Consider the following 12,079-nt stretch of genomic DNA (forward strand, 5'->3'; position numbering starts at 1 on the left):
GGGTCCCCCATTTTCAATTCATAGTGACATTTATGACATACACAACACATACATGACATTTATGGCATGGGACATATGACATACAGTGATACATACAGGTATTTAGTACTGTTACATTTGTGACATATACGATATTCAAATATACAGTACTGTTACCATAGTGGTGTGTGTGATTTATTCATTTGGTTTGCATGTCTCAACAATCGGCACTCAAGAAGACCCAACATCTGGCACGGAGTGAACAGCAGATTAATGACGTGCCCAGCAAATAGAAACGCAGCCAATGCTGTTCCGCGCCAGGGTGCGCGCCGCGCGTCCGCGCGTCCAATCACCCCGCGGAAGAAAACGCCACTGTGCGCTGCATCCTCACAGATGCGTAGTGTGCGCTGCATCGATGAGAGCCAGTCTGCGTCTGTGTCTTTCTTTGGTTTCTGTAGTTTTCTAGTTTTGACCACTATTTAGAATTGAAACCCTTCGGATATTATTCGCCAGAGTCCATTCGGTAAGTACATTAATTTCTATTTGATTTCCTGCGGCTGAGAGAGATACATAATTATGCAACACAACACTGCTGCGTGCCGTCTTGCCAGTAGAAGTCACCAGCATCATCACCACCATCATCATCATTCATCATCATCACCATCACCATGTTGTCCACGGTGGTGGCATAGGAGCAGCTGCAACCTAGCTTTACCATGATGACGCTAAGCAGCACATACATTGACAGACGCACGATGTGCTCATTTCATCCATAGTAGTCGCACACATTCGGAGATAACCGGTGCATTTTTATTTATCTCTGCCAGTTATATTATCATCAACAAAACCACGACGGGAATGACGGAGACCGGGGCAGACAGTCCAGCTGCGATGCTGAAATCCAGGAACGGGGATGTTCTCACAGAGGAGCCGGTGATGAGCAACATCGAAGACACTTTTGATCACACGTATAGAGAGAAGGAGGGGCCCAAACCGACCACCATAATCGTGTGGAAGAATGTCCTATTGATGGCTTTATTGCATATAGGGGCTGGTTATGGCGTTTGCCTTATCCCCTCAGCATCTCCTTTGACCTTGGTTTGGTGTAAGTAAGCACACAATTATAACCTTGTATTTTCACACTGTGGCCTGTTTTGGTGCAGACTATTGCCAATGATTTTTATTGTCAATGTATGTCGCCTCAAATGACAGATTCGTGTCATTTTGCATTTCCAGTGGTTGCGTTGGTAGCAACTAGTGCTTCTTAGCAGCCGTCCCCAGTATCCCACCTCCCCTGGTGGTGAGGGATGATAAACCTACGTAGGTCTTGGATTTTATAATATAATTATATAGGCCTATTACGTCTGCCCCACATGAATGGGATTATACAAAAGAGTAGACATGTAGCAATATATGACACTAAAACCTCTGGAATGTGCAGTTGAAAGAAAACTATTTATTATCAGTTGTGAACTTGTGACCAAATCTTTTTTTAAGACCCACTTATCTGTGTCACAATACAGAGAAGTACCTACTACAATACAGAGAAGTACCTACTGGTTAGATACCACAATACAGAGAAGTACCTACTGGTTAGATAATACTGCAGATCAGTCACTTGTTTGTCTTGTGTTCCCCCTCTCAATATCCCCTTGGCAGACTGTTTATCATTGCTGCACCTCCCCTCAAATTTCTTTAGCCCATTGATATATTTCTTCTTGTAATGTGGGAAATAGCATCATATTCAAACGTTGCATAGAAAAGGTGATGTTCATTTAGCAATATTTAATCCGTGTATGTATTTCTATAGAAGTCATTGTGTTGGTGTGATTCTGTGATACAAATGAGCATTTCTATTTATTTATTTATTTTTATGAATTCTTCTCGCATACTCCCTGCCATACTCCCATGTAACCCTAGGGGGTTCACAGACCCACATTTAATAAACACTTGAGGTGGAGGACCAGAGTGCAGAGGGATGGAGGAGGCAGAGGCAGGTAACCGGGGAAAACCAACACTGGTTTGTTTAATGACAGGATGCAGGTTTAATACAGGAGACACCGGGAGACAACAGGAACACAGGTGGACGAATAAGGCAGAACAAAACGAGAACAAAACTAATACTAGCAGCAGAAGGAATCATAACACGGAGGAAACATGAGACAAACAGAACAGGTAACAGAAAGAGATGACCGGACAAAGACTGACTAGGGGAACACGACTGAAACACACAGGGGAATGATGGCTAATGGAAAACAGCTGGGGGTGATGACCGATGATGAACAGCTGGGCAGACAGTAGACATGATCACATGTGGGAACATACTGGGGACATATGCTGGGTCAGGCTGGAAACATAGAGGGATAGAGAGAAACACTATAGGGAGAGACAGAAAAAAAACAGGCTGGACCACCGTGACCCCCCCCCCCCCTCAAGGAACAGCTCCTAACGTCCCACCAGGTTCACCAGGAAGGAGACCCCTGCCATGGCGGCGGTGGCGCCCAGGGACTAGGAAGGCGGCCAGGCAGAACACAGAACAGGGACACACTGGAGACCACCGCTCCCAGATGGCTCCCAGAGTCGCAAAGCAGGTGAGCTGAGGGCCAGTGGCGTGACTGGAGGTGGAACAGCAGCGGGACTGAAGGGGAACTGGGTGGCCGCTGCACGAACGAGGACAGATGCTGGAGCTCTGCCACCATCTCTTGCAGCTATAGCTCGTGGTGGCCAACAGCCACCCCCCCCGGGGGCTTGCACTGCCGTCCACAGTCGGCGAGGGGCTCCGTGGTCAGGTAGGCAGAGGCACCCAGCGGGACCTCCATGGGTGCGGCGGAGAAGGCTGGTGGACAGGGAAGGCGCAGATAAACCTCTGGGAAATCCTCCGCCTACCGCTCGGCAGGAGATGGCCTCGTTCCACCCAACTACATTGGCTCCGCCAGGACTAGGGCTCGGGGCACTCTCAGTTGTATCAGCCTTGACAGCCAGTGCTTTCGAGAAGAGATACTGGATCTGAAGTTGTATCACCTCCCCAATAGCTGCTGGTAGCATCCGCGTGCCACCCCAGGGCTAGCAGAGCAGAACGGCTGCGGTGCGACTCCGTCTTTTGCTGGATCCACATGTGGTCTGGTCCTTCTGTCATGGAGGAGATATAGGACCCAGGTGCATACTCCCATGTAACCCTAGGGGGTACATGTACCCCCATTTAATAAACATTTGAGGTGCTGTTGAGTGTAGAGGACCCAAGTGCATACTCCCATGTAACCCTAGGGGGTACACGTACCCCCATTTAATAAACACTTGAGGTGCTGTAGACTAGAGGACCCAAGTGCATACTCCCATGTAACCCTAGGGGGTACACATACCCCCATTTAATAAACACTTGAGGTAGAGGACCAGAGTGCAGAGGGATGGAGGAGGCAGAGGCAGGTAACCGGTGAAAACTAGGGATGCCCCGATCACGTTTTTTTGCCACCGATACCGATCACCGATCGCCGTGAGCCATATCGGCCGATACCGATCCGATACCGATTGTTTTTGATTAAAAAGAAATTAAAAATTATTTTATATAAAAAGTTTTTTTTTTTTTTTTTTTTATAAAATCTATATATTATATAATTAGACTTGTACTTGTATTATCTGCGAGACATCGCCACCACGTTTAAGTCAAAATGCTCGCTATCTGCAAACAGCTCCACTGTCTGTGTGTACTCTAGTAGCCTCCAGCTCCAAAAAGGATTCTCTGGCGCTGCAGCGGGACCCTATTGGTAACATTACTGTGCTTTGGTCATTTCACATTCAGCAAGCCCTCAGCTCGAATACGCATTAAATCTATGTTATAAGACATTGATATCAAGAGCTATCTGTAGCTACTGCTAGCCGGCTAGATGACGTTAAGACAGAACTTTAGTTCAATGGGACATTTAGTTTTGAACAGTAAACTAACGTCAGCTAACGCAAGCTAACGCAAGCTAACGCAAGCTAACGGAGGTATGAACATGGACTACTAGACTTTCTGGATCATTTGTTGATATCAGGAGTTATCGGTAGCTAGCCGGCTAAATACCGTTAGACAATGCCTACTAAACGTGAATAGTTGACTGGGTAATTTTGTTTAAACAGTAACGATAGCTAGGTAGCTAACGTTAGCGCAGGTCGAATGCACTACAGACTCGAGCAGAGGAGCCTCCTCTCAGTCCTCAGTGTTTACAAACTCTACACAGGGGCGGGCGGGGCTAGGGAGGAGGAGCAGCGGCAGTTTGCAGGTCGTGTGTGTCTGAGACAGACAGCGAGTGAGAGCTTCGCTTGATCGGTTTCCGCTATCGGCGAATATGACTCATTATCGGAATTCACAGATTGCATATTTATACTGAGTATCAGCCGATAACGATCGGTGGCCGATCGATCGGGGCATCCCTAGTGAAAACCAACACTGGTTTGTTTAATGACAGGATGCAGGTTTAATACAGGAGACACCGGGAGACAACAGGAACACAGGTGGATGAATAAGGCAGAACAAAACTAATACTAGCAGCAGAAGGAATCATAACACGGAGGAAACATGAGACAAACAGAACAGGAAACAGAAACAGACGACCGGACAAAGACTGACTAGGAGAACACGACTGAAATACACAGGGGAATAATGGCTAATGGAAAACAGCTGGGGGTGATGACCGATGGCGAACAGCTGGGCAGACAGGAGACATCACCACACGCGGGAACACACTGGGGACATCTGCTGGGTTAGGGTGGAAACACAGGGGGAGAGAAACACTAAGGGAAAACAGGGGCTGGGTGTCAACACCGTGACAAATGCTTTAACACATTCAGCGCCAGACCCGAGATATCCCGGGTTAACTCGCCATGCGTTGGGCGCCAAGAGCCGAGATTTCTCTGGTTTTGGTTGTTTATTCCTTTATTCGATATTTTTATTCATTATTCATCCACGGACCTCTGTGTTGCATAGGGAATGAGTCTGAGGTCGCCAAACGGCAATACCGGCCGCATCCCGCTAGACGGCGGTATCGAGCACCCTTTGTACCCTTCTATCTTCTCCTGTGGGACGGCCAAACGTCTCTGGCCAAACGTCTCTGTTTCCTTGTCGGGTGAGGGCAGCCGTTCTGCCGGTTCCATTGAAGCGAGTCAAATATTCCCGATCCATATGTTGTGGTGGATTATGCCGTGGGCCAAATGGACATTGGATGTACCAGATGGCGATCAAACAATTGGAATATTATTTTTGGAATACTCCCGATCACAGGTAAGAATGATCTGACGTCAATTTTAGCTTGATCCTGCAATGCTTTTACACCGATCGGGCTGATAACCGGTTTTAGTGTTCAATATGAATGCCGTTACTGACAATCAAATAATCAGAAACGACCCCCCCCCCCCCCATTTCATGCATTCATGATGGAACATAATACCTATGATATAGATTTGATTTCGGGATAATAGCGTTGTTACGACCCTGGCTCAAAGGCCCGCAACCTATGTGCAAACCAACACCAAAACCCGTGCTTAACCTCAAAAATGCTACTCTACAAGGAATTACTGGTATAACTAAAGTACAAGGATTGGAAGAATGTGACAACTCTCCCCCTAACCACAGACAGCCCTGCATGTGTGTCTGAAGGCCTGGTTTTAACCATGCCAGCAGGTAACCAATCAGCACCAATTAGCTAATTGGCAGCCCTCACCTGCATGCCCCGTGACACAGGAGTGATCAGGCCTGCATGCACAGTGACACAGGAGTGATCAGGCTCCTGGTACATAACACCTCCCCCACCAAACTGGTTGCCCCAGAGGCAACCACTACACAACAACCCATAAACAAAAACAAAAAAACAACTGTGACCCATTAGTTGTCAGGGCCACTACCACAACAGCGATAACGGGTCGGCCCCTGTCGAACACGACCACCAACCGTGTTGTATGCTCCCTTTCAACAGGCCCCTCCACCGATACCGACCTGTCAAAAATAGACTGCGAACCAAAATCAATCTGAGAACTAATCTCACTGCGCTCAACGGAACAGAACACAGAAAAACAAAAACCATAGATCACTGATACCACCACCGCGCCCATATCCATCCCACCTGGCACTGGCAGTTCAGGATACTGCAAACCGTGAACATCCAGAGTAGGATGTACCGCCTCAGGTACAGCCCCACCGTCCCTGGAACATGGCAGTACGTCAGTCCCAAAAACGTCTGGAACACCATCTAAAATGGCGTCACCCAAAATAACATTGTCCTGATCAAAATCAAAATGGCTGCCACTCAACAGACCAGGTCGCGAAGGCGGCTCCTGCTCCACAGGACACAGGTAACTAGGTTGACCATCACACCTAGTGCATGGCAGAGAATCAGTGTGGACATGTGGATCAATGTCAGAATCATCAACTGACATACTGGGACCATCCCTGCCCACAAGTGAAACATTAGGGACAATAGAGCTACTGTGGGAAGGCTGGCAGCCTAAGTCAGGCTTAGTAGCCTCTCCAACTAGAACGGTGTCGCATGAATCAACAGCACCTCTCATAGCATCCTTCCCACACTCATCCTCCAATTCGTTCGTGGCCTCAGCCACCGTACAGGCTGGGAAGACCTTGAGACACTGCGCTGCCATATCATCTCCTGCCACATGCTTCTCCGGCACGCATGTCAACTCTGGTTTCACCACCGGGCCTAACACAAAGGCACAATCAAGAGAATCATTATGCAGAGGTACATCCACAGCGTGCTTTCCAAAATTCTCAACAGGTACACTTTTCAATTCAACAAAGAATGTGTCACTAAGTGCAATGTCCCAAGTCGAAGTATCAACAACATCACTTTTGTCCTTTGACATTTCCCGTGTCACAGCACACACAGGGAACACTCCTGGATGTTTCTGTGCCAGCTCATTAGGGACCTCAAAAACCACAGGAATGGGAGTTACAACTGGAGTAGCCAACACTTTGTCACCAGCCAAATCATTCCCTAGAATGAAGGACACCCCCCTTATGGGAATGTGAGAACATACCCCCACAACAACATTGCCTGATACTAAGGGAGAATTGAGCGTGACCTCATGCAAAGGTGCATCCACAAATCCACCCCCAAAGCCCCGAACAACGACACCGGAATGCAAAGAAGAGTTTTCTGAAAACGGCAAAACCCCCTCCAGAATGAGGGACTGAAAAGCACCGGTATCTCTCCAAATTGTTATAGCCTGTTTGGACTCTAGTGCATTAGTCAGGGAAACAAATCCATCCATCATAAACCTTGAGGAACCCTCGAGCTCTTTGTCCACACATTTGATACTTCCCCCATCACCATCTAACGTTGGCATAGGCGTTCTGCATATGGCTTCTACCAGAGCCACGGTTCTGACATTTTTCTGCTCAAGCACCGGGCACCCAGCAACGATATGACCAGGTTCTTTACAGTATAAACAGATAACCCCTTCTGGGAATGCACCAGCAGAACCACTCCGCCTAGGAGGTGAAGTTAACTGACCAGCAGACACAGGTTTTGGGAAAACTGCCCCCCTGAACAGGACGCCTATCCCTGGACTCAACACGGTAGTCCTCCAAAAACATGGACTTGTGTGTCAACACAAACTCATCAGCGAAGACAGCAGCGTCGCCTATCTTCGATACCTTACGCTCGTTTAGATGAGTGGAAACGGTATCAGGAACACATCTTTTAAATTCCTCTAGGAGAATCAACTGTCTAAGCTGCTCTCTTGACTCTGCTTTCTGAGAAGTGCACCACCTGTCAAACAGGTTCTCCTTCTCTCTTCCAAATTCAACATAAGACTGTCCTTCCGACCTGCGATAACCTCTAAAACGCTGACGGTAGGCCTCGGGGACCAACTCATAAGCCCTCAATATGGAAGCTTTAACAAGCTCATAATCAGCGCTTTGTTCAAGGGACAGGGCAGTATAGGCTTCCTGTGCCCTACCAACTAAAACACATTGTAGCAGCAGTGTCCAGGCGGTATCAGGCCACTTCAATGTGGTTGCCACCCGTTCAAAAAGGGGAAAATATCTCTCCACGTCTTTCTCAAAAAATGGAGGCACCATCCTAATATTCCTGCCTACATCAAACCCGGAACGTGACTCTGAATGCAGAGCACCCGCCTGTAAGGCAGCATGCTTAAACTCAAGCTCCTTCTGCGCACGCTCGTGCACCAGCAACATTTGTCTCTCCTCCAGCAACATTTGTCTCTCCTTAAGCTCCCGCTCCTCTTTCCTCTCTTTAAGCTCACGCTCCTCTCTCCTCTCTCTCTCCTTAAGCTCACGCTCCTCTCTCCTCTCCTCACGCTCGTGCTCTAGCTGCCTTTCCTTAAACTCCAACTCCCTAATCCTCCACTCACCCTCTGCACCAGGTAATAGCGGAGACGCGTCAGACAAAGGCTCCTCCACCCTCTCCTCAAGCACCTGCTCTCTAATGAGTAACACCCTTAAAGCACTCAAGGCAGTTGGCTTCAAACGTTTCTCACTTGCAGTAAGCTCTACCCTGTAGTGTACAGCAAGTTCTAGAAGTTGTTCTTTGGAAAACTTCCCCAACACATCATGAGACGGGTGATCAACAAAGTCCTTGATGGAAGCCATCGTTACTGTACCAGTCACCACAAGCTATTGATTGATTGATTGATTGAAAAGTTTATTAACAGATTGCAGAATGGGTACAGTACAGTACATCTCAATACATACAATTGTTAAGGGGATGCAGACCAGAGAAAGACTTTCGTCTTGTTTCCACCAGGGTCCCCCATTTTCAATTCATCATAACATATATGACATACATGACATACAGATAGACAGTACTGCTACATCTATACATTTATGACATATCAGATTTGCAAATACAGTACTGTTTGTGATACAAAAGTGTCCAGAAAAGGAGTGTATATACATTTGGCGTAGAAACTGTACATTGGAGGAGGTTGGTGGGGTGGGGTTGGGTGGGTTGGGTGAGGGCTGTACATTGGAGGTGGGGGGGGGGGGGGGGGGTTGGGTAGGGGACATACACACATTTTACACTGTACATTGGAATGTTGACAAAGCCTTACTTGGTCATTTACTGTACAACTAGGTTAGGACACTTGTCTACTCACTTTACTTCACAGTCACGAAGAACCACTAACGAACCACAAAGAACCACTAAAGAACCATGAAGAACCACTGAAGAACCACTGAAGAACGCTAATGCCAATAATAACAACCATAAAGGGACGCAGTGGAAATGTGTGCCCTACCGAGCGCACCTTCCTAATTTGCAAAAAAAAAAAAAAAAAACCACCCTGAAATAAATAGACGTGTGATACACGCAGGGTGTCAGGTGCTAACCGGTATGCTAACCAAACACTCAAAACAAACAAAACAAATACAACAAACAAATTCAAACAGGTGGCCCTTCTAACCTGATATGACTACTTATGCTTCTACATCTAAACTGCAGTCACAACCGGCCCACCACATGTCTACCCTAAGAAACACTAAATCAGGCCCTACCACACTACCTGTGTTTTCTGGCCCCCTAATCTACCTACCCTTAAGCTAATGCCCTGTAGACCTAACCATCTTCAACCACACCTGCTACCAGCCAAAGATCATATATGACCATCGACCCGTCCAGTACATGGTATGGTACCAGACAAGTAGATGGTGCTAATCCCTTCCCTGACTGCCCCAGGAGTATGTGGTGCACAGGAAGCTAACCAACAACCAGAAAATAATGTCCCTATCTACATGTGGTGCCCACTAAACTATATATTTTAACAGCATAAGTAGTCACATCAAATTACAAACAAATAAGGCATACTCACCTGTTTGATGAAACGGCTCAAGCCCCCACGTTACATAATATGTAATGAACACCACCCAAACCATAACACCATGACACCCCGTGTAACACAAAAATAACCACCAAACAAATTGCTAGGGGTAAATATCCCGGACGAGCGCCCAACTGTTACGACCCTGGCTCAAAGGCCCGCAACCTATGTGCAAACCAACACCAAAACCCGTGCTTAACCTCAAAAATGCTACTCTACAAGGAATTACTGGTATAACTAAAGTACAAGGATTGGAAGAATGTGACAACTCTCCCCCTAACCACAGACAGTCCTGCATGTGTGTCTGAAGGCCTGGTTTTAACCATGCCAGCAGGTAACCAATCAGCACCAATTAGCTAATTGGCAGCCCTCACCTGCATGCCCCGTGACACAGGAGTGATCAGGCCTGCATGCACAGTGACACAGGAGTGATCAGGCTCCTGGTACATAACAAGCATATACAGGCAAGAAATGGCAACATCTATAGTGGAATTGACGTGTAGGGCTATAACTCAGCATTTCATGAATTACCCTAGACCGCTCTAAAACCATACTTATATTCACCACGGTATAATACGGGAACGTATGGATGGAACATTTTATTATTTTTCACATATTGAACGATAGATAGGTGATGTCAAATGGGCCATAGTATTGTATCCATAGCTATAATATAGAATATAGTTATAGCTTTACAAACAAGGTGACTCAGTCCTATCGTTTAAAGCGCGGCCTAGCTACAGCGGGCCCTAACTAATAGCTGGCGCAGAATGAGTTAAAGAACACGCCAACATTATGGCAAATTCGCTTACCGTCTTCTCCAGAGTCAGACAAGAAGATAAATACCAGTTTCCTCTGTGTGTTCAGTAGAAATGTATCTGGCTGCACTTTAGCCTAGCTTAGCAGTAGCACAATGAATGGAAGTGGACAATACCGGTTAGCCTGGACGTTGGCCAACTAATGCCATCTCCACTCTGTGTTGAGATCGCCTCATGCACATTATTGATTGAAATAGGGCCCGGTTCTTGCATTTGTTTTGTATACAATGATGAATCCACTGTCACACTGTAATAGCACTACTGTCATAAAATATGTATGACACAGTGTGTACGATAGATGTGGTTTAATTGATCTGTGGACTTCTCTGTTCCTCCACAGCTGTGTTTTGCTTTTTGATAAGTGCTTTAGGAGTGACAGCTGGAGCTCACCGGCTGTGGAGCCACAGGTCCTACAAGGCATCTCTACCTTTAAAAATCTTCCTTGCCACTGCTAACTCCATGGCCTTTCAGGTACTCCAGACATAGAAGATCACAACCGCACGCACGCACGCACACACACACACACACACACACACACACACACACACACACACACACACACACACACACACACACACACACACACACACACACACACACACACACACACACACACACACACACACACACACACACACACACACACACACACACATTCAGGGACGACAGTGGCTCGGGAGGTAGAGCAGTCGTCTGGCCTTTCAGGTACTCCAGACATAGAAGATCACAACCGCATGCACGCGCGCGCGCACACACACACACACACACACACACACACACACACACACACACACACACACACACACACACACACACACACACACACACACACACACACACACACACACACACACACACACACACACACACACACACACACACACACACACAGTGGCTCGGGAGGTAGAGCAGTCGTCTGGAAATCCGGAGGTTCTCGGTTCGATTCCCGCTCCTCCCAGGCAGCGTGTCGATGTGTCCTTGAGCAAGACACTTAACCCCTAATTGCTCCCGATGAGCAGGTTGGCACCTTGCATGGTTGCCTCCGCCGTCGGTGTGTCAATGTGTGAGTGAATGAGTAAAAATGTGAGTAACAAATTGTAAAGCGCTTTGGATAAAAGCGCTATATAAAAAAGCAGCCAATTACCATTTACACACACACACACGCACACGTGCGGACGCACACAGTCACACATACACGTAAACATTATCACATGTCTGCTACGCATGGCTGTATATATTCAAACAAACAAACCAAGCATATTCACTCATTCACAACCTTTCATTCTAGGAATTATCATTCGTTTACCAGTGTTTGCCTTACGTCGACTTCCGGTATGAGAGTAGTCAGGTAACACGCATGCGGTGGAGCTCCTGGTCAAAAGAGTGAAAAACGGATAAAAAAGGACCCGAAAAGTGAATAAAAATGAAGATGCAAACGAGAAGGAAGGAGGAAAAAA

The 12,079-nt window shown here is 47.0% G+C and overlaps 1 protein-coding gene across 1 annotated transcript in view; it reads left to right on the forward strand.

Moving 5' to 3' along the window:
- Positions 1 to 979: 979 nt before the first annotated feature.
- scd (stearoyl-CoA desaturase (delta-9-desaturase)) overlaps positions 980 to 12,079 on the forward strand; it is a gene marked incomplete at its 3' end in the record, with an annotated part of 29,056 nt that continues 17,956 nt past the window's right edge. The window contains exons 1-2 of the mRNA XM_084323845.1: positions 980 to 1,084; positions 10,963 to 11,093. Of these exons, the coding sequence (XP_084179971.1) occupies positions 1,009 to 1,084; positions 10,963 to 11,093 (207 nt within the window). The 5' untranslated portion in view covers positions 980 to 1,008. The remainder of the gene's footprint in view (positions 1,085 to 10,962; positions 11,094 to 12,079) is intronic.

This window comes from Notolepis coatsorum (genome assembly GCF_963971535.1).
Source record: "Notolepis coatsorum genome assembly, chromosome: 10".
NCBI classification, from domain to species: domain Eukaryota; kingdom Metazoa; phylum Chordata; class Actinopteri; order Aulopiformes; family Paralepididae; genus Notolepis; species Notolepis coatsorum.